The sequence below is a fragment of the Vitis riparia genome, chromosome 18, assembly GCF_004353265.1.
Source record: "Vitis riparia cultivar Riparia Gloire de Montpellier isolate 1030 chromosome 18, EGFV_Vit.rip_1.0, whole genome shotgun sequence".
Lineage (NCBI taxonomy): Eukaryota > Viridiplantae > Streptophyta > Magnoliopsida > Vitales > Vitaceae > Vitis > Vitis riparia.
Window position 1 is genome coordinate 2945186 of NC_048448.1, and position 22865 is coordinate 2968050.

At 34.2% G+C, this 22865-nt stretch overlaps 2 protein-coding genes across 4 annotated transcripts; both read right to left on the bottom strand.

The window, feature by feature from the left end:
* Positions 1-1721: 1721 nt before the first annotated feature.
* Positions 1722-3726, bottom strand: LOC117906172. Its single transcript, XM_034819132.1, has 2 exons — positions 3145-3726; positions 1722-2303 (listed from the first exon to the last, which is right to left on the bottom strand). Exons 1-2 carry the CDS (start codon positions 3428-3430, stop codon positions 1987-1989), a joined length of 603 nt encoding a protein of 200 aa, XP_034675023.1. The 5' UTR covers positions 3431-3726; the 3' UTR covers positions 1722-1986.
* A 2017-nt stretch (positions 3727-5743) lies between these two features.
* LOC117907085 (long chain acyl-CoA synthetase 9, chloroplastic) lies at positions 5744-18090 on the bottom strand. Of its 3 annotated transcripts, none has more exons than XM_034820454.1 (13): positions 17833-18090; positions 17639-17668; positions 16472-16963; positions 16058-16138; positions 12822-13091; positions 11186-11320; positions 10885-11058; positions 10489-10718; positions 9626-9743; positions 7583-7714; positions 7315-7449; positions 6989-7195; positions 5744-6179 (listed from the first exon to the last, which is right to left on the bottom strand). In XM_034820454.1, the coding sequence occupies exons 3-13, from the start codon at positions 16916-16918 to the stop codon at positions 6015-6017; spliced, it is 2094 nt and encodes a 697-aa protein (XP_034676345.1). In that variant the 5' UTR covers positions 16919-16963; positions 17639-17668; positions 17833-18090; the 3' UTR covers positions 5744-6014. The 3 variants fall into 3 exon arrangements, with proteins under 3 accessions (XP_034676345.1, XP_034676346.1, XP_034676347.1); XM_034820455.1 differs by having other exon boundaries at positions 17639-17684; XM_034820456.1 differs by lacking the exon at positions 17639-17668.
* Between the last annotated feature and the right edge of the window lie 4775 nt (positions 18091-22865).

A 22865-nucleotide genomic window follows, 5' to 3' on the forward strand; every position in this document is an offset into this window, starting at 1 on the left:
TCTCCCTCTCCTTTTTTCATTTTTGGTGGATTGAGAGAGTTGAGGGTTCCTTGTCCATCATTCTTTGCTTCCTTTCCCTCTTTCTTTTTATTGAATTGTATGATCTATTTTTATTCATTGTCCATTTAGAAAAGCTGCAAGAGCCTAGAACACATTTTCCCTTTTCAGGAAAAAAAATCATTTTCACTTGGACCCTAGCACTACACCTTTATCAAAATAAATAAATAAATACATAATTATCAAGTGCTAGCCAAAAACTATTTCAAGTAAAATGCCATACTATTAGAAGCACTTCCAAATGTGCTTATAGCTTTCAATTTCATTTCAGCAGATTTAGTTCAAGATTTCACAATTGAGAAATGATGGGAGGAAATCAAATACCTTCGGCATCTTATTAAACAAAGACCATTTCAATCCTCTTGTCAGTTGGGGGAGGGGAAGCAAAGAATCATCAATCTTGTATTTATTTATTTGGGTGATTCTCAGGAAATACACATGTAATGAAGATATATCTAATATTGTGGGACATGGTGGCCGTCATTTATGACTTACCAACTCTTCTGCTTTTGTTTTGATGAGATTGGTATGTTTCAACCTCAAATCTCTTTTTCTCTTTTTCTCTTTCATTCAGTATGATGAATAATTGATTGGATAGGGTTAATTAAGAGAGAAATCAAAAGACTAATGGGCTATGCTTTAGTGCATCAAAATGAGGGTCCAAACCATTTCATTTTATTTTGTTTTGTTTTTCTATGGAAATGATGAGAGGTTGTACCATGACATGAGTTCCACAATGAAAATGAAAAGATTCTTTTTTGTAGAATCTTCCTCAACAAATAATGTAAATTTTGAGTTCTAAACCAGGAAAAGGAAAGCCCTTGTCCTTGTCATTCCAGAAAGAAAGAAAGGGAAAAAAAAAAAAAGAATTCTAGAAATGCATTGGACCAATGTTGGAGAATGTCATTATCCTTGATTTAAGTATATTCTAATCCACCAATCTTCTGCCTCTCCATTTTCATGAAGGCAGTACATGTGATTGCACAACCCATCAAAATCAGTTCAACTGTAATCTCAAATATTTAGGATAATGGGGACTGTGTCCAAGCTGAAGCAGGTGAGCTAACTTACAAATTTTCAAAGAATTAAAGAAAGAAATGGAGGGATAATATAATTCAGTCTTCTCTGGTACTCTGTAGAGAGGTTGGGTGGGGAATCATGTCTTGTCATTTTCGTCCGCCCCATTTGAAGCTTTTCTCAACATCCATGGTGGTCCTGCACTGAAAATGGTCCCATAGGAGGCACTAGGAACAAATTGCCCTACATGCCCTTCTCTTACAGTCTTACTATATGTGAAGGGCATGCAGCAGGAACAAGTCAAGGCATTGTTGGCAGTGCAGGGGCAGAGAATATTCAAGGGGCGCCTTTACTTCTTTAGCCATGAAAATTATCATTAAGAATTTTACTATTTCATTGAGTAGTTGTTGAATGAGAAGGAACAAGATATTCTGCTACTACAAGACAATTAAAAGACAAGGTGCAGCAGTATGCTGATGGACCCGTTTGCATGCTTCGATCTTACAGTGAAAACCTAACAATGGTGGGGAGGATTAATTTTGAGATGTATTCCATGGGGATGCTAATTATGGAACAAGTGCCCACCATTGTCTTGCCTGTGAAATTTTTGTGTGTGTTCTTATGTGAGGGAGAGAGAGAGAGGGAGATGTGACAACACTTTGGACTAGCTTTTCTTTTACAGCAATTGCTAGCTATTCAAAAAAATACAAAGAAGCCAAGAATTCAAAGGAAAGCACATTTTTAAAAATGACAAAGCTATTTTGACTCTTCCATCTCAATAACATATAGCTTTAGGGATTCACATTGAGCCCACCATTATTGAGCTTCAACACACAATTTTTTTTTTTTTTTTGGGGGGGGGGGGAGGGGGGTGGTGGAGGAAAAGCTTAGTGTCTCTTTCTGTGCAACCCTTTATTCTTTGGTCTTCCTCCTTGTCAGAGTCCTTATCCAGCCCTTCCTCATCACCTTGACTCCCTCCACCTTGCTGCCCACGTGGCACACGTTTGCCTTGGTAGACCTCTTCCATCTGATCAGCTGGAATAGGTGCCCAATCCGCTTTCTCCACCTCAGCGTTGCACGTGGTTTTGCATGTTCTACTACACTCTTAGTCCCCTTGGCCTCTTTGCTCAATGGCATATTGGTGCAATGCTGAAGAGGGACCTTTGTGGCTGTGGTCTTTTCCCATGAGGCAACACCATTGTCTTCAAACTTGATTGATATGAAGGAATCTACAAAAAAAGATTTTGGAGTAAGAATATGATGATTGGGTGCCAAGAAAACAGGAGTTTTTTACTATATGGTGAAAAATGTGTGTTCTTTTGTACATGTAACCAAGTGAAATGCTAAGAACATGATTAATAAGAAATGACATTGAATGGATTCTGGTTGTGGACCAAGGGGTCCCTCTCAGGTTTCACAATGCACCGACTTCTGATGTGTCTGCTTCCGTGCATTTGCCACCATTCACTGAACCTCTTTTCTGCTCTTGGCTTACCTCATTTGTCATGTATATTTCAGTATTTCTTGATTTTCTTTCTCATATACTGCAGAGCTTTCAGAAATATCTTTGGACTAGTTCCTGAATTATTGAGAACAACTTTGCTGTTTCTCGAGTATTTCCCAAAATTATTGGCAAAGTTAGAAGATTAAGTTCCAAATATACACAAACACATTCCCTGATTTCCAACATTTTCATCATTTCTCCTAGTTAATCCTCCAATTTTGTGTAACTTCTTCCCCTTGAATTACTGCTAAAGTCTCTAGTTTGTCACTATTTTCTATGCTGTTACCATTCACCATATCTCTTTGACATAACTAGAAAAGAAGACTGCAAAGTTGAAACATCTTCAAGAATAAAACATCAGCCTCTGGAAATGGCTAACACCCTTAACACACACAAACCCTTTCGCACATCATTCTAATTTGATCCAGCACTTAGAACTGAGATAGGATGTAACTTCATTTATTTATTTTCCTTATTTTGATGGGTTTATGAACATGAGAATGGAGACTCAGAAGAAGATGAAACAACAACAACAACAACAACAACAACAACACCACAATACATACCTTCTTGACTGGTGGAGGCATCATGATCAGAGTGATCAGACTTCCAGTGGCGAAACTCAAGGCGGTTGAGAAAGGAGCCCAAGGCGAAGATCTTGGGAAGGTTGATGGGGGGTTTCTTGTGCATGAGGCTGTGAGTTCTATGGTGGCCTTTGGCAAGGGAATGGTGCCCTTGTTTTGCTGCCAATATGAGGAGCCTCTCATTCAGACACAGGGGACACACCCCCACAATCACCTCTTTAGGATGGAAATAGCAGCAGCATGGATTATCTTCTCTATACAGATTCATTTCAGTAGAAGAGCCAGTAAAGGTTGAGACCAAGTGCAGAAGAATTTAAGAGAAAACTGAAAACTAGAGAGAGAGAGAGTTTTCAACACCTATATATCACATATACTACAGAGAATGGAAGTAAGGTTACCATAAGCATGCCCCACCAACATACTGATCTGGACAGCTTAATAGGTGGGGAATTTCTAACTGTCTGATTTGCAGACTATTTTCCGTGGTCAAGTTGTCAGTACTATTCTTCTGACTCTGATTCTCCCATTGTAAACTGTGACCCTTTCCTCCTGGGGTAAACCAGTATTTATCTTTTGATATGATGCTCCTTGTTGGTATTTCACTTGAATTCTGGCAGCTCTACCACACCTTCCTCTCATAAGTACTTTTTACTGCACTGAGTGAGCTGTAGCTTAAAGCTTTTCTTTTATATAATATATATATGTATGTAATGTATATTATAATATAAGTTGATATGTGGGGAATCAATATTCTAATCAGGCAGTCCACAGTTAGGTTAAGCATGATAAATTTTTAAGGAGGAGGGAATCTAAGTTTTCTCAATCAGCGCTGCCCCATTTGACCTGTTCCCAGGTTTTAAGTTTGAGGACATTTTAATAACACTAGAATGAGGTTGAGCAGCAGACAGAAGTTGTTTTAGGTAAGGCATCTTGCAGCTTAGATGAGGGAGCTCTGCCTCATCTCAATCATTTCTTTTTGGACTTAAAAAATAAGAAAAAAAAAAGGGGAATGTTTGGATCAGTAGTAATTACTGACTTCTCTTGATTCGAGACTGTATATACATCATCAGGAGGGAGCAGAGGTTGGGTCTTGGTGCAACCTGAAGCATCTGAAAGTGGGCATTTTCTCTGGCCTCATCATTCTTGGGAGTATGACTTGTTTTTGGAGAAATGTGCTGTCTTGAGGGCTCCTGTTAGGTAGAGCGTTTGGCATGTGGGCTCATGGAATTCAATAGCCATATTGGTAAAGTGCTCCACAGCCACAAGGCTGGTTCATTAGCTTTTATACCAATTTTAACCAACCTAGGATCCTCTCAAAAGAAAAAGGATAACTTGAGATAACCCAGATGTTATACTGAGGATTTGAATAAAAGAGTCTAAAGAGGAATGGATTAAGTGAAAAGTTGGCACGCAAACGCATTAGAAAAGTGTCACTTCAATAGTTAGAGAATCATTGGCTGCCCGTGCCTCCCATTTTCCCCCACTTCCTGCAAATCATTCTCGGCTCGTGTTTCCCATTTCCATCCTGAGAGTGCTTCACAGTTCTCACTGTCCCTGCTCCCAAGCTAATTATTATGAGATACATGCAACCACTACACCTCAATGGTCTCCAGACCCCACTGGAACACACTGGGGAAACAGTTAGAAAAACTTCCCTAGTTTTTGAATATTCAAATCAAACTCGTGCACCACAGAAAGATTGTCGCCAGTACACTGCAATGGAGTGTCCATGAAACATCCTAAAAGGTGTAAAGTGATGGAAACAGAAGAGCTGATGAGCACATGGGAAGGGGGGGGGGGGGGGGGGGGGGGGGGGGGGGAGGGGAGGAGCTGTTCCCATTTGGGTTGGTTTCAGGTCAAGTTCACATTATGGTCCAAAGTTGTGTGTGGGTCTCCCCTTATGCCACCTTATTGTGTAGTCTCCTCTTATCCTGGCCCCCATTTCTGCCAACTAACAATCCACATTCCTTACAATAAATCTTTGCCTTTTCACTTTGTTTTTCCGATTAGGACACCATCATAGCAATGATGTCCACAAGAAAAATGAAATGGTTCAGAATTAAGGCAATTCAAAAAGAGAGAGGGAGCAGAAGAAGTGATTTGGATCAAGTAGATAGCGTGAAAAGGATAAAAGGGGGGCACCAAAAAAGACATGAGTTAGGTAAGGACAAAGGAAACTACTTTACACCCGTCCTAGAGTGGAATGGTGATAGATTTCTCTTGCTTACCTGATTAGTTGATGTAGGCCTTCGTTCATGGCTGCATTGGCTTAACCCATGACTTGTCAGCCCAACAAAGAGATTAATAATAATAATCATGCCCCCTTTTAAGCAGAATTTCATTTAAGCTGTGATCATGATGCTTCTATGCAACCAATTAGAATGAACATATGAATAATTCTTGTTTATTGTTTGGAAATGATGCCTACATAATTTGAGGACCTTTTTATTCATAGTGAGACATAATCCAAATCTACAGTAAAAATCTATTAGCTATTTTCAGGACTGCAACCAAGCACAATTTGAAACATGGAAAACTTGGTTTTCAGGCTATGAAAATTCACTAGGAAATAAACGGAGGATAAATGAAAAATAACCAATGATTAATTTCATTCATCTAATCAGAAAATCTGAATGAACTGCTAACATTTCCAAGTTTTGAGCATGAAAACTGACTAGCTTCTCTTTGAAATTTCCTAACAATAGCTCATGGCAAAAACAAAAACATAAAGGCAAAAATTAATTTAGGAGTAGACAAAGGGGGGAAAGTGAATATAAAGAGAGGTCTTATAAAGAACCATTCATCAAGATTCTGCACAAACTCTTAAAAGACCCAAGTCTTTTCAATTATCATCATGTATATAACCTTGCGAGGTCTTCAGAGAATCTCTTCCTAATGACATCTCTCTTGATCTTGAGAGCTGCAGTGACCAGCCCAGTTTCAGGAGTCCATGCATCAGGAAGCAATTTGATCTTGGCAGGGATCTCAAACTTCTCCAGACGTGCCTGCTTTGCTGCCTGTATGATTAAAAACAAAGAGAAAAAGTGGCAAAATTAGTGAACAAATTAAATTAACTTGCGGCAGGTATATCATTTTCTAATGTATGTGTGTAAACATACATATACATGCAAGTATATGTGTTAAATAGACACATTCAGAAGAGTGTGTGTGTGTGTTGCATACAAAAATATATACAGACATGTGTGCATGCTAAATACATAAATATATACATGCAAGGGTGTGTTTGTACATGCACAAGTCTTTTCTTGAAGCTTTGGAGGTGGTTCAATTTCTTAAGGCCTTGGGGTAGGGACAGGGTGGCTGGCTGGACAAAAAACAATCATTCAAAAAAAAACCACATTTCACTATGATTTTGTTCAATAAATACTGGAACTGAAGGTCAGGAGCCACTCCTTAGTCTCAACTACTCACTCTAATACTGTACTTTGCAATGACCAAAACAAAAACCCAAGGCACTAGGCAAATCTTGGAACTGTAACCAGAGTTAAGCTTTTGTGATAAACTGCGAACTAATTTTAAAATATAAAAGGACTGTATGGGACCAATCCATGTAAACTACAAAATTGATGAGCTCCTAAAACTCAGGGATCAGTTGCATGGAGTGGTTGAATTTCCATGCCTAATCAAACGCTAGAAGTTTTGAAGCTGAAATTCATTGATGGAGTTAAAATGTTGCCCAGCAAAAATTGGTGTGAAGAAAAAGCATGCATAAATGTATGGAGCAAAGGGAGTGCTGGGAGTAAAAAGTCCCTAAGATAATGCCAAAATCTGAATGACACTGGAATTGTTTATCTAATAGGCCTACCTTCACAAGTGATGCATGTACTTCCTTCACAGTTTCTTCTTTCTGGCATAAGTCTGAAAAATCAATGAAAGCTATTCCTTGCTTCAAAGCCCAATCTTCCACTGCCGGCTGTGAAGCCACCACAAGAGCCACACAGTAATTACGAAAAGGATTAGCATGCAACATAATATTGTCGACATAGGGGCTCACGATGAGAGCAGCCTCAACCTGTAGAGGAAGGTATTAGTCCCTGATTTAAAAAATAAAAAGGTAATAATAATAAAATAAAAATCAAAGGAGAAGAAAAGGAAAGAAAAACGAAAAACATTATTTTACATCATGCATACCTTTCCTAGAGATAAATATTCTCCATGCTGAAGTTTAACTATGTCCTTTCTACGGTCAATTATTTCAAGGCAACCATCAGCATGAAACTGCCCTATGTCCCCGGTGTAAAACCACCTCATTCCTCTCTCATCAACCTTCAACAACAAAAGATTAACAAAGTTTATTACATGTCCAGTTTACAATTATTCTTTGGTCGGAATTCTGAAAAGAGTACTATATATATATAACCACAAAAAGAATGTGGATAAACAAACTCCAAAGCTTTACCTTGTAAACTTCATTTGTTTTCTCTTCATTTTTGAAATATCCAACAGTAACATTTGGACCACCAATGACTATTTCTCCTCGAGGCATTGGTTTATCACTTGTTAAATACCCACCCTCAGGCCAATTTATCAACTGAAACAGAGAAAAACATTATCTTAATATGATTAGAATTAGTAAGGCCATATATTGAAATGCATTAATCAAAATTACAACAGGGTATAAGATTTTCTCGTACAAGACCGATGATAGATGATACAGGTAGAACAGAAATTTAGGAGAGAGAGAGAGGTATGGTACCAAGAAGAGATGAAATAAAACTCAAAGGTGAAGAGAGCATGAGGAGATTTAGCACATCAAGATCAAGAGAGAGAGAGAGAGAGAGAGAGAGAGAGAGAGAGCTTTGGTACCTTCACAAGCATGAATAGAGCATGAAGAAATTTAGTACATTGAGAGGGTGAAGTGAGGAAAGCATGAAGAAATTTAGCACATCAAGATCAAGATAGCTTTGGTAACATGAAGCGATCAAACAAAACCCAAGGATGAGGAGAGCATGAAGAAATTTACCGCATAGAGAGAGAGCTTTGGTATCATGAAGAGATGAAACAAATCCCAAAAGAGTGACTAGAGATACTATTTCCGAGTTCCAACTACTCTCCACATGTTAGATAAAAAATTCTATCCTAAATGAGCAATCAAGCAAGAATAACATGATGTTTGGAGGAACTTTTTAAATGCTAAAAGCAATATTTGAAGGTTAAAATCAATGTTTTAAAAACCGGACCGGTCATTGAACCGAAAAAGTTACCGGTTCACGGTTCACTGGTCAGACCACCGGTCGAACCGTTATCAAACCGGTGACGTCATAAATATATATTTTATTATTTTATATAATATAAAAAATTAATAAATTAATAAATTCTATGTAAATTTTGACAGCATCTACTTTGTTTATTGAGTAACTTGAGTTTTGTCACAAAATTTTTTACCTGTAGAAGTCATCAATTATCATATATGATATTTATAACACAATATAAGATGTTATACATTCATAATGTCAATAAACTCAATATTTATCAAATAATCAAACCATTACTATCCTATAATAACCAAATTATCAAAGAGTTGTTAACTTAACACATTGTCCATAACAAATAATACAAATGTCAACCATAGGTCCACAACACTTAAATAATTACTCAAAATAAAAACATAACATGTCAATGTTTGAATATTCATGAAGATTTTTGCATACTAATAAATATAAAATTCATGTCTTCATTTATTTTGGAAATTGGAATATGGAGATTGAAAATGAGCACTTGGAAAACCAAAAAAAAAAATTAAAATAATTTGAACCGGTTTTTTCCCTCAGAACCGGCCGGTTCGTCCGATTCACCGGTTGGACCGCCGGTTCAACCGGTCCAATCCCGGTTCGGTCTCCATCCGGTCTAATGACCGGACCGAACCGGAACGATGACCGGCTGGCGGTCTGGTCCGGTTTTTAAAACCATGGTTAAAATACACTTTTAAGGATATATATATATGTGTGTGTGTGTGTGTGTGTGTGTGTGTGTGTGTGTGTGTGTGTGTGTGTATGTATGCATATGGAACTCTTAAACATGAACCTCACAATGCAATTTGTGTACATTTTGCAAAAGTAGGAAGAACTCTGCTTTTCCTTAAACACGACGCAAAAGGCAAATTTTTAAAAAATTTAAAATTATTTTTATGTTTAATTAAAATATCCTTAAAACACAGTTCCAAACATAAAATCAATCACATGATAACAACTTACTGTTATACAAGCTAAATAGCTTATGAATAATGCATAACATTTCAATAAAATTGGGACTGTCTGGGGGATGCTTTTTTACCCTAATGAAGGGGAATGATGACACCTCCTTGCATCAAGACATTATTCCGGATATGAATGAATAGCTGTTTGTTTTCTACCAAGGTCAGGGTTTTCAGCTAGGAAGTGCACATGTAGGTCCAAGATCTCGCATTAAAGCACATGCAAGTAAAATATTTTCATCCACTTACCTTAATAAATGAGCAAGCAAGTGGAGCACCAACACGACCAACAGATGTATCATCATACTCGGAAAATGTACCACCAGCACAACTCTCTGTCAGGCCATACCCTTGAACTATTGGAGCACTGAAAATGACAGTTCACTTAGAGCAATTACAACAAGAGGAAGGATAATATTGCATACTGCATGATTGTAGGACATTGCCAGCTAAGTGTTTCCTTAAATTACTGAGAAAGACTGGATGTATATTTTCCTCATGGTTCAAATGCATATCTTGTATGTAAAACCATCTAATATTAAAATAATTCTTTATTCTACCTTTTCCCCACCTTTTTACAAGGTCTACATGTGATGGGTGATGAATCCAAGGAACCAGGTTTTTGAAAAACTCTAAATTATAGCTACCCATTTCAGGACGGGCCAGATCCAGAGTTTGCAATAGCCAAGTGGAACCTGTCCTAAACTAAAGAAATATTGCCAGTAAAACTAACTAGTCATGCCAACCCAGTTTGCCATCCATAAAATTGAGGCACTTCTCTGGACACAAGGAAATATGAAGCATTGGATGCATCTGATGCACCACATTTGGAGATAATAAAATTCACAGATGTTTGATTTTAATAATAAACTAATAACTTTTTATGGCAGAAACATTGTTGTCAATTAAAAATAATCTTATTCTCATACATGTTTCTCAATGGCCAATGAAAAGAAAATGCAAATCATACAACAAGGGCATTGGCAGGAGCTTATGGACAAAAATCCTACTTTTCCATTTTTAAATTACCAGCATCAAAATACATATATTTGGATTCATACTTCTATTTATTGGTAAAGATCAGCTAAAGCTTTCTCAGGCCAGATACTAACCCAAGACAAATATTGATGAATCTTTGAGTATCACCAGAAAGAGGAGCCCCTCCACATAGCAAAAAGCGGATTCGACCACCCAGAATAGCTCGGACCTTTCTGAACACAAGGAAGTTCCATAGAAGGCTTTCTAGACCCCAAGCCCCAAACCAACTGCCATTGATTGCTGACAACCTACGTGCATATGCTAAATCAAACAATTTCTTGGCTAGACCACCCTTTGCATCTACCTGAAGTGTTAACAAAATTCATTATTTATGTAATCACCTTGTATCAGACATCAAATTCAACATTCTCAAATACACACCAAAATATATAATAATAATAACTATGCATGCTTGCAGATATGAATATGTATGCATATGTATATTCTTATGCATGCCAAAATTCACAAACCTTCTTGCGCACACCATCTCGAACACGATCAAGAATGGCTGGGACAGCCGTCATCACTGTTGGTACCAGAGCAGAGGCATCCCCCTTTGTTCCTCTTTTTATCCTGCTTGATGTATCAGTAAGGGTCAAAGCGGATCCATACCCTATTGCACCTCCAATAGCAGCTACTACGTTCTACAACATATAACATAGAGTTTCATTAAAACACTGCTGAAGGGAAAATTGATCATTGATGGGAACAAAATTCCCAGCAAACTACTCAAGCTATGACATACAACTAGTTTAGAAAGGTTGTCCATACCTCAGCAGCCAATTCAAGGATATGAGCCATGGGTAGATATGCTAAATAAACATCCTGCACCTTTCCAAGGCCAGGAACAATTGTCATGACAGCAGAAACTGTGGCTAGGACATTTCCATGAGTCATCATCACACCCTGGATGAAGTGGCAATGATAAGTGGATTAACACCAAAAAGAAAAAATCATCAATCAGGATTTACTAACCATCTTAAAAAGGAAAAATGAAATTGGACATAAAAGCAGTTTGCAGATAATACTCAATAAATATCACAGAAATTCAAGTATGAAAAGAGATGATAAATAAATACCATGTACGAAAAATAATTCCACTTTTCATACTTGCCTAGTCTTTTGATATATTAGGAAAATGAAGAAAACACCGCATTACCTACCAAACACTGTAAATCAACCCATAGGCATGTTCTAGGTTACTAATTTGCAAAGCTCAGGCGCTAAAACCCCACATCAGGGCTTACATCTGTACTGGCCACCTAAAGATGCCTTACATGGCCAATTGACTCATAATTAGTTGCAGGGAAGATCCAGGATGAGTGCAACAATGCTGCTTTGCGCTAGGGGTGGCTCTGAAAATCGGCCCACAGTGGATGTGATATCGAATATCATAAAAGATTTAGGGCATATTTGACAACTGTTTTCGAGAGTAGTTTTCTGTATTTTAGAACAAAAATATAGGAAAATATGTTTGACAACTAAAAAACTATTATAAACAGAAAACAAAGTGTTTTCAGAGAATGTCTTTTAATTGTTTTTAGTTGTATTCACTTGTTTTTAGAAGTTGTTTTAAAAAAATAATTATACAAATAGGTATAATGATTAAAAATAAAACACTAAATATAAAAATTATTTTTAAAACATATTTAAAATATTTTAAAAAAAGGTTAAAAACATTTTAGGTTCCCAAACAAATTTTTGTTTTGCAAAACATCAAAGAACAATTATCAAAATTTGGTTTTCAGGATTGTTTTCGAAAACAATTCCCAAACAAGGCCTAGCCTCCCTCACTAAACACCAATTGGTTTTTAGATGAGATGGTCAAAGCTCAATCCAGGAATTAGTATCAAGCCCAAGGGCGATCGATTTGAGTTAGGTCCTATGATCATCCATCTAATAACTAAATATGAGTGTTGGAGAAACAAAATGATATAGCAGCTAAAAGCGTGAAAACTAAAAATCAAGAATCTGTCCTTGGATTAATTGGTGTAAATCACCAGTAATTTTTCGAAAAAAGGTGAACCAAAATAGCTTTAATAAAAAAATTATTTATTTATTTTGAGGTTTTATATTTTTAAATACTTTAATTTAAATTTTAATAAGATGGACCAGGTGATTTGAACAACCACTCAAACTAGTGAATTGGGAACTGGTGACTTGCAAGAGCTTCTTTTGTAGAAGAGAGAACTAAATCATTGCCAACAGAGACTAAAAGAAATAGAACATAAAAAGTTAATTGTGTTCAGTGTGACAGATAAAAGATATAAGCACCAAAAAGGTCTGAAATCTAGATGAACTAGATACATGCGTCAGAAAGCTAAATAATGCATCATATCAACTAAGGTGAATGTGTACAACCACAAGTAAAAAATCTATACTGCCTAAGGTAGATGTTTCTACTAACCTTAGGCAATCCAGTACTCCCACTTGTATACATTATGACTGCAATATCAGCTGAAAGAGGTAAATCCGCATCAACAGGATTCTCTCTGCCAAGTTTCTCCACATCAGAAAATGAAGTGATTGTCCAGCTACCACCACTCTCAGCCAATGAGGTGTTACACAGGGTTGAATCATCCATACATATTACACGTTTCAGAGTGTCAAGTTGTCCACTTATATCAATAATTTTTTTCAGTTCTTTGTGCCCACAAATTACAGTTGTGACCTCTGTCTGGAGAAAAAAAGATAAAAAGTTAGAAAATATTGGACAAAAAGAAGCAAATTATTAATTTGGCATAATACAAGAAATAAAAGTACATGATGAATAATGCAGATACTATCATTCCATGTAACAAAAAAGTTGAAATCATATGGAAGAATGCTGGTGGAGTTACTGATACTGATAACAGAAAATTGTAGCATTAACTAATGAGATGCTTTCTAACAATAGGGCTTTAAAATAGGCTTTTCAATGATGGCGTCTTAAAGAGGACTGCATGAGTTTCAACCAAGAGAATATCTCGAGAAAGAGCTCCATAACTCTTGCAAATGGGACTTAAACTCAATCACTTGCTCTGAGGTGAAGGTGAAGCAACATCATTGTTAACAGGTGACTATTGCATCAGCACCATGTAGCTCTAGGAAGCATCGCATAAAAGATGTAGCAGTGCCATTAGTGATGATTGCAGAGATAGCAGGCAGTAATATTTGGAGGAAAGCATTTGAGAGGATGGAATCGATAGAGCATACAGTATAGCCTAAAAGGACGCTCCCCTTGACAATGAAAATCTTCCACCAATAAAGAAAAAGAAATAAATGCAAAAAAGAAAAGGAAGCAACTTTCCCTTGGCCCCTACCAAAAATAACATTTCAATGAAGTTTTTGTCGAAAAGGATGTCAAGTAACTTTTCATTAATATATGACTCCCCATCATTTTCTCTTGAAAGGGATACTTAGTACAATTATGCACATTCTAGTATTTCTTTTACAAGGAAATGATTTTAGCCACCACCAGTTTTTAATAAAGATGACACTCAATTTTGAATAATGCATTAAAATCCTGTTAAACTTTTTCTATGAAGTTTAATGGGATTGGCTTTTCCTTGCCCTTACCAAAAATATCATTTCTATGAACCTTTTGGCCAAAGGGATATCAAGTAACTTATTAATATTTATTTTCATTATTTTCTTTTGAAATGAATACTTGGTACAATTACATATATTCCCATATTTTCTAAGCAGAAGGTGAAATTTTGGAAGGATAAGTGATGTGGTGACTTATCGTTGGGGGAGTTTTTTCTTCTGTTGCTTTATATTGCTACCACCAAAAAAGAATGACTAGGCCCTTTTGGAACCCTTGTTTCTCAAGACAGATCCGTGACTGGATGCTAGATGGAGTGGAGGCGCTTTTTAGGAAATTGCAAATGCAAACAATTCAATAGGGATAAGGACGATAAAATGGTTTGTCTGAATTTAAACTATAGCAAATTCTCAATTAAATCTCTTTACTCCTCTTTGTCTAATGGAAGAATGGAGTCTTTCTCTTCAAGTATTGTTTGGAATCCTTAGGTCCCATTGAAGGTCAGTTTTTTTTTTTTTTGGGAAGTAGTTTAAGGAAGGATCGTGATGTTGGAAGGGCTTGATAGGAAGGGGCAGAAGTTGTCGATCCAATGCTACATATGTAAAGGAGAAGAAGAAATGGTCAATCACGGCCTTTTCATTGCTCAAAAGTAATTATCCTGTGGTAGTTTTGTTTGGGATGGATTGGGTGATGCACTTGAAGTAAGAGGTCCCTTTTTTGTTAAATAAGAGAGAGCATTATATAAATGAAAAAAGCACACAGAAGTACACGGGTTGTATACAATGAGTACTTAAAAAAAAGAAGCAAAAAATAAGGGACACAAAAATACTCCCTCCTTCAACAATGTCTCAACCAATATATGAAGTCCACCAAAGGCATATAGGCTCTGCCTATGTACAGGTCCCTTTTTGAGTTGATATGGATCCTTTATTAGGAATAAGAGGAAGAAAGATAGGAAAGTTGCTCCTTTATACTTATTTTGGAGTACATGGAAGGAAAGAAATAGGAAAATGTTTGAAAATATTGAAAGGGCGGATCAAGCAATCAAACATTTCCTCAATGTTCATGGTGGACTTCATTGGCTGGTTGAGCTCCAAATAAGGAGAGGGAGTTGTTTTTTGTTTCTTTCTCCTCTTTGTCGGCCTTTTGGAGCCTTTATATAGGTCGTGTATACTTTTGTATACCCTTTTGCTTGGAGCTTTTAATATATTTGTTGTTTTCCTTTAAAAAAAAAGAAGCATATTCCCCATTTTTTTTTTACAAGACATTGATATAACCACCACCAATTTTTAATAAAGATCACATCCAATTTTATAAACACATTAAAATCCCATTAAGCCTTTTCTTTGTTATTCCAATTACCTTTATTAAGTATTGCAAAACATGGTCTAAAACAAGAGGTAAATTTCAACAACTCATGCATAAAAGACGATGCCTTTGTATAAAAATAGGATGCAACTATCATTTATTGATATTAGGCACAATATTGTGATTTGAGCGAGTAAAACACATCCAATTCAATAATGAAGTGCCTAGACGAAAGCAACATACCCTCCCATCACAAACATCATAGTTATGATGACATCAAGTAGAACTATAGTTTGAATCTTTTTTTGTTTTATAATAGGGAATCCACCCCGACAAGGAGGTAATTATACCAATTAATGCCACGGGATATGGACCCACCCCTCTATCCCATATCACTTAAATATCAGGGAGGCTAGAACTTGGGACCTCTACTTCATTGCTAGAGAGCACTACCACCTAGCTGCATCCTAATGGTAAGATGGTTGTGAATCTAATCACATATGGCCTTTCTTTCTCTCTTTTTTTTTTTTTTCCTATTTTTTGTTGAATTTGATTATCCCAAGGTTTAGCATTTCAAGTCAATTTGAAAATATTATGCAATATGTTAACATATCATATGTCCCTCCCTGCATGCTCATACCCATAAATGTGTCAACAGAATATTTGTCCTCCTTTTCCTGAATCTTCCCCCAAATTGTCGTAGTTTATTCTTTTCTGGCAAATTATATAAAAAAAAACCCAATAATGTGCAACCTGAAAGCATAACAGAGCATACAAGATTTGAGAGAGAGAGAGAGAGGGAGAGACACCTCGTTCAATGAGTGGCATAGAGCCTCCTCCCCCAAAGATGCATATATGGTCACAACAGTGATGTTGCGCCTAAAGCAAGCCTGATCCAAGGAACCACATAAAAAATATCATATTATTATTAGAACATCAGAAAGGAAAAAAAATGTCTAACCTACAAAATTGCATCTTGATAACAATTAAATGTGCTCAAAGATCCAAGATATATCACTACCTTCACTTATATGGAATTAAATAGTACTGATGGTATACACTTTTAGAGAAAATAATGCAATCCAAGAAAAGAAAAGATATCTGATTCAGATAAACTAACAAATTTGCACAATCATATATAATTAGCTTTATCTTTAAATTAAATATAAAAAAAATCAAAAGAATGATGTGATTTTATTTAACAGGATATTTAAGATAAGAACCTGCAATGCAATAAACCATTCTTCCCGTGTATCAGCAAAGATTGCTGCACGCTCTTCTCTTTTATGACCAAGTTGTGCCAAACCAGAAGCAAAACTGCAGACCACTTCAAACGTTTTGCCATAGGTTAGCCACTCATAGTCTCCCAGATGAACTTTCTCAAAGGACCTTCCATCTGCAGTTACTTCTGTCTCCCTTGAAATCAACTTCCGAGTACCAAGTAAGTGTTTGTCTCGGTGCTGCTTGCATAACTGCTCAAAAAGTTCTGCAAGTGTTGAAATACCTTCCCAGGCTGATTTTACTGGGGAAGTAAACCTACGGTTTCGAATTGCATAACCAGGTTCCCCTCCAACATCAACAGGCAAGCCCCGTTTCTTTCCGCTCTTAGCATTCCGAAAGAGGAGAGTAAATACCAGAGGAACAAGGAGGCCAACAAAATAAGCACTCATCTTTCAAGGACTAAACAGCCCCAACAAAATCTTCCAAATTAAATCCTGATAAGAGAAATTAAATCCAGCCAGTTTCATCAGTACATCCACAGAAAATAGAAAGAAAAAAAAAGCGCTTGCAATATACATCATGGCAATACAACGAGGTCAAATCAAAAGGTTAACCAAAAAATTATAATTAATTAATCCTATAATTAGGCATGTCAACCACATCTTTCATCTTATTAAAAATGTGCACAATGATAGTCAAAACAAAATATGGCAAAAACAAAATGATGCCCTCCAATGTAAATTCAATCAGAGATACCTCCTAAAATTGCTGAATTTATTGACTAGAACTGCCAAGTTAAAAATAAAATCAAATAAAATATAAATAATCGGCAATCAATAAGGCATGTACTCGAGTATCATCAAACCGGAGTAGAACCTTCAAAGTAGATGGACTTTGATGTCAATAATACCAAGCACCTGGTAAATCACTTTCTGGAAAACCAATGTACCCAAAAAAGGTTCATAGGCACTACAAAGATTACCTATTTTGGGTGTGCCTTTCCATATAACCATGATAAGAAGCCACATAAATCGAAGCAGATGTAAATAGAAAGTAGTAAATTAGCAACCATGAATCCGACATATACACCTAAGAACTTTGGCAGCACGACCTTCAACTGCAATTATAACTTTCACAGACAACTAAACAAGGTCATGGAGAGAATTTACCTTCAGAATCTCAGCTCAAAATCCAAATTTCTGGAAACGAGAATAGCTTCCAATGATCAGCATTGCCAGAATTCAAACGATAAATTAAATCATTGTAAAAAACTAAAAATAAAAAAAATAAAAAAACAACAACAACAACAAAAACAAAACCCCGAAAGAAAGGAACTGACGAACTACAAATAGAAAATAAGTACCTTCAGATTTTCATCTCAGAGCCTGAAACTCTTGAAGAACAATTTGCCAAAACAAATTGAAATTCAGAAGATGAGCATTAGAATAACTTTTAAATAATGAGTTGAAAAATCGGCTATGTTCCGAGATCCAAGGAAGCAATGGAGCGGCCAGGATCGAAACGACAGCGTTTATATAATGGAACTGGGAAGCGCAGTAAGTTGAGGCGGAGAAAACAAAGAGTTCAGAGGTTGGAGTTTCAGAAGCGTTCTCTCTCAATTTGTTTTTGTTTTTTTGTGTTTTCGCTGATTTCCTTTTTTCCCTTTTTTTTTTTAAAAAAAAAATAATAAATAAAAAAATATATATATTATTATTATTATGAATACGTATGCCTGGTGCTGAATGAACAGAAACGAGGGTGTCTCTCTGGCACCATACACGTGACCATTTGGCTAATCTGGACCGTACATTCTGGTGATGGAGAGTGCTGCATGTGTGTGTTGAGGTCCAGATGCCATCCGTGCAACCATTCAATCCTAGCCGTTAAAGTAGATGCTGTGCGTAATGACAGGGAATTTGTAATTTTTTTTCAAGGTAATAATAGAGAAATATTTTAAACAAGTAATTAAAAATCCTCGAATCCCTATTAAACCAAAATTTATTTTTTACTTACTTAAGTTATTTCGAATTTATTAAAATTCTTATAATATTAATATCCATATTTAAAATTTACTGGAAAAAAAATGAAGATAAGTCGGTTTGTATTAAATAAGGCATTTTCAAATATAAAACTATATATTATAATTATAAAATTCAATATTAGTAAAATCTCAATCCCATTTGAATTTTCCCAAAGTTGAAAATTATTGGACAGCTTCAAAGTCTTATTTGAATTTGACCGGTTTTTAAAAAATTTAATGCCATGTTTGAAATTAAAATTATCCAACTGTTCACGACGACCGGCGTGACAACATTTTCATACTTGTTGATTGGTTCAAAGTAAGGCAACTGTCCAATCCAAGAAAATCAAGCATATTAAAATGAAATACTAGAATAATACGGGTACAATACAATGAAGAAGAATAATCGTTATGGTAATGACAACATGATGTTGAATAATTTCCAAGCCGTATTCCTTTGGGCAGCAGCGGTCAATTGTACAATCACAATGAAAGCGGCCTTTCAGTGTTTTCTTTTAATATCTTCATTCTTATATTCATATAAATGTGACAAAATAGAACATAAGTAATGGTGATATGTGTTAACTTTGAAGAAATGGACAACGGACGACGGACGTCGGACATTGGTTTAAATTTTGTAACACTTGGTTTTTTAAATATTGGTATGATACGTTGGACTTTTCTCAATAGTACGGTAATTTAAAAAAATTATTTTAAAATTATTATAGTAGAAGAAGTTATTACAAATATATGGTAGTTTTTGCCATTTAAGAAAGATGGTGAACGGATAAATTTTTTTTAAAACGAAAATGTCTTTTCAAATTTCAAAAGACGATTTTTTGAAGAGACGATTTCCCATTAAAAAAAATTAATATTTTTTTATAATATTTATTACAAATTATAAAAATAAAAAAAAATAAAAAAACCCATGGGAAATTCCCATGAAAAAAAATAAATTTTTTTTTAAAAAAAAATCCCAAAGTAAAAAAAAAATCCTCAAAGGAATTCCCATGAAAAAAATTAATATTTTTATTTAAAAAAATCCCAAATTATATATATAAAAAAAAATCCTCAAAGAGACGAGTTATTCAAGAGACGAGTTCCCATGAAAAAAAATATATATATTTAAAAAAAAATTCCTAAATTAAAAAAAAAAAAAATTCCTCAAGGGAACTCGTCTCTTGAAGAGACGAGTTCCCATGGAAAAAAAAATATTTCTTTTAAAAAAAAAAATTTCGTCTCTTGAAGAGACGAGTTCCCATGAAAAAAATATATTTTTTTAAAAAAAGAAATCCCAAATTATAAAAAAAAAAGATCGTGATTATTTAAAAAAAAAATTCCCAAATTAAAAAAAAAAATCCTCAAGGGAACTCGTATCTTCAAGAGACGAGTTCCCTTGAAAAAAAAAAAATTCTTCAAGGGAACTCGTATCTTGAAGAGACAAGTTCCCATGAAAAAAAATATTTTTTTAAAATAAAATTCTCAAATTAAAAAAAAAAAATCCTCAAGGGAACTCGTCTCTCCCATGAAATATATATATATATATATATATATATATATATATTTATATATTTAAAAAATTGCCAAATTATAAAAAAATAAAATAAAATTCCTCAAAGTTTGAAGAGACGAGTTCCCATAAAAAAAATTAAAAAAATTTCCCAAATTATAAAAAATTTAAAAAAAAAAATCCTCAAGGGAACTCGAGTTCCCATGAATTTTTTTTTTTTTTTAAAATTCTCAAATTATAAAAATAAAAAAATAAAAAAATTCCTCAAGGGAACTCGTATCTTGAAAAAAAAACATATTTTTTTAAAACAAAAAATTCTCAAATTATAAAAAAAAAAAATTAAAATTAAAATTCCTCAAGGGAACTCGTCTCTTCAGAGACGAGTTCCCATGAAAAAAAATTCCCAAATTAAAATTAAAATTCTTCAAGAGACGAGTTCCCATGAAATAAAAAAAAAAAAATCCTAAGGGAACTCGTCTCTTGAAGATACGAATTCCTATGAAAAAAATACCCAAATTATAAAATAAAATAAAAAATTCCTCAAGGGAGACAAGTTCCCATGAAAAGAAAATTAATATTTTTTTTTTTAAGAAATCAATATTTTTTAAAAAAAATCAAGAGACGAGTTCCTGTGAAAAAAAAAAATATTTTTTTTAAAAAAAATCCCAAATTAAAAATATATATTTTCAATGTCATTAAAGCACATGTAATGGCTTATTCTGCTCCAAAAATGAAATTATTTCAAACAAAAATTAGATTTTTAGGACATGAAATTTTTCAAGGAAAAACAAAATCGATTCAAAGTTAAATAGAATTTGTTGACAAATTTCCTGATGAAATAAAAGATAAAAAACAATTGCAAAGATTTTTAAGTTGTTTAAATTATGTTTCTCATTACTTCAAAGATTTGAGAATCATTTGTGAACCCTTATACAAAAGACTTAGAAAAATGCACCGACATGGACTGAGCATCAAAAGTCACATCAAAAGTCATGAATAGTAGTGAATAGTATAATTTTTCTACTTTCTACTACTTTGCAAGCAACGTGGAGGATGGGAAAGTAAAGTGAATTTTTCTTTTTTCAACCCTCTGACAAAGAAAATAAATTCTCCCTCTGCAGACTTCAGTACCCAGTTGTCTCTACACGTGATGAATTTCAAACTTTTTCAAGATTGAAGATTCAATAGAAATTCAAGTCCGAATGCTCGCCTATAAATAGAGCCTTAACGTTCTTCATCAAGCAGAGTCGGGAAGAGAGCTTCAAGAGCAGAAAAAAAAAAAAAGCTTCAAGAGCATAATAAATTTAGAGAGTGCAAAATTTTGAGAGTTTAAAAAATTTTCTCTTGTAATTTTCTTCTTTCAGTCTGAGTCATCCATCTGATGTAAACCAGCCTGTAATCATCCCTCTGTTGTAAATCAGCCTGTAATCATCAACTCTCTGTGAGGTATATTTTCAATAAACAAAATTTTCATATTCAAATATTTGCGTTATTATGTTTAAATTTCTGCAATAAATTAGACAGTATTAGAAATTAAATATTTATGTTTTTATGCTTGAAGATTATTAGACAGAATTTAATTATTGCGTGCATGAATTAATTATTGTGTGCATGAATTAATTTAAATAAATTTAGTAATGGTGGTTAGTGTTAAATTATTAAAAAATTAATATTATTATTAAATTATTGAAATAATTCTTGTAAGATATTGATAGCTAAAAATTAAAAATAAATAAAAGTAGAAATAAAACTAAATTATTATTGGATTTATTTAAATGGATATTTTAATGTATAATATATATATATATATATATATCAAATAAATTTTCTATAATATAACATAGTAACAGTGAGTATTACAGGTATCTATTATATATTTAAATATTAAATGTATATATAATATATATATTTAAATATTTAAATATTACATAAATTTAAATATCCATTTTAACAAAGAAAAGAAATATATAATTGTAAAATGTTAGAATATATAATAAAATAAAATAAATAAATTTATTAATGGTTGTTAGTGTTAAATTATTTTTTTCCATATAATATTATTTAAAAAATATTAAATTAAAAGAAATTTAAGTAGAACATTATCGAAATTATGAATTTATCTTCTATATTTTATGAAAAATAATATTAGTATTAAATTATTGAAATAATTCTTGTAAGATATTGAGACCTAAATATAAAAAATAAATAAAACAAAAATATTATTTGATTTATTTAAATGGATATTTTAATGTATAATATATATAAGTAATTTTCTATAATATAAAATAGTAACAGTGAGTATGAAAGGTATATAATATATATTTAAATATTAAAATATTATATACATTTAAATATCCATTTTAAAAGAGAAAAGAAATATATAATTGTAAAATGTTAGAATATTAAAATATTAAAAAATATTTGAATGATGCAGGAAATAGATTCTCATGGATCCTGGACCTGTAGATCGTTCAGTTCTATATAACCAGGAAATACATCGATCTTCACTTATATGGGAAGGAAATGATTCCGGAGAGCTCCATTATCGACGTCATGAAGCCAATTTTTTCCGTAATAGTGTTTTGGATGCACGTATCATTCCATATTTGCAACAATCTGGATTCTACGGTGTTGCTCGATTAGGTTTTATTTCATTGGATTGGCACCTTATTATAGCATTCATAGAGAGATGGCGCCCTGAGACCCACACTTTCCATGTACCTCAGGGAGAGTGTACCATCACACTTCAAGATGTTAGCATTATTTTAGGCTTACCGATTGATGGTGTTGCAGTTACCGGTACCACGTGCTTAGATTGGAGAGAGGTGTGTGCTACACTATTAGGAGTGGTGCCTGGAGATAGAGA

Bases quoted from the DNA above. Each gene is read 5' to 3' on its own strand.
- LOC117906172 (XM_034819132.1), bottom strand. From the start codon at position 3,430: ATGAATCTGTATAGAGAAGATAATCCATGCTGCTGCTATTTCCATCCT. The intron at 2,304-3,144 runs GTATGTATTGTG...CTTTTTTTGTAG, and splicing joins TGCCTCCACCAGTCAAGAAG to ATTCCTTCATATCAATCAAG.
- LOC117907085 (XM_034820456.1), bottom strand. From the start codon at position 16,918: ATGAGTGCTTATTTTGTTGGCCTCCTTGTTCCTCTGGTATTTACTCTC. The intron at 7,715-9,625 runs GTAAGTGGATGA...TCTCTGTTTCAG, and splicing joins TTGCTTGCTCATTTATTAAG to TTGATAAATTGGCCTGAGGG. The intron at 7,196-7,314 runs GTATGCATGATG...CTTCCTCTACAG, and splicing joins AATATTTATCTCTAGGAAAG to GTTGAGGCTGCTCTCATCGT.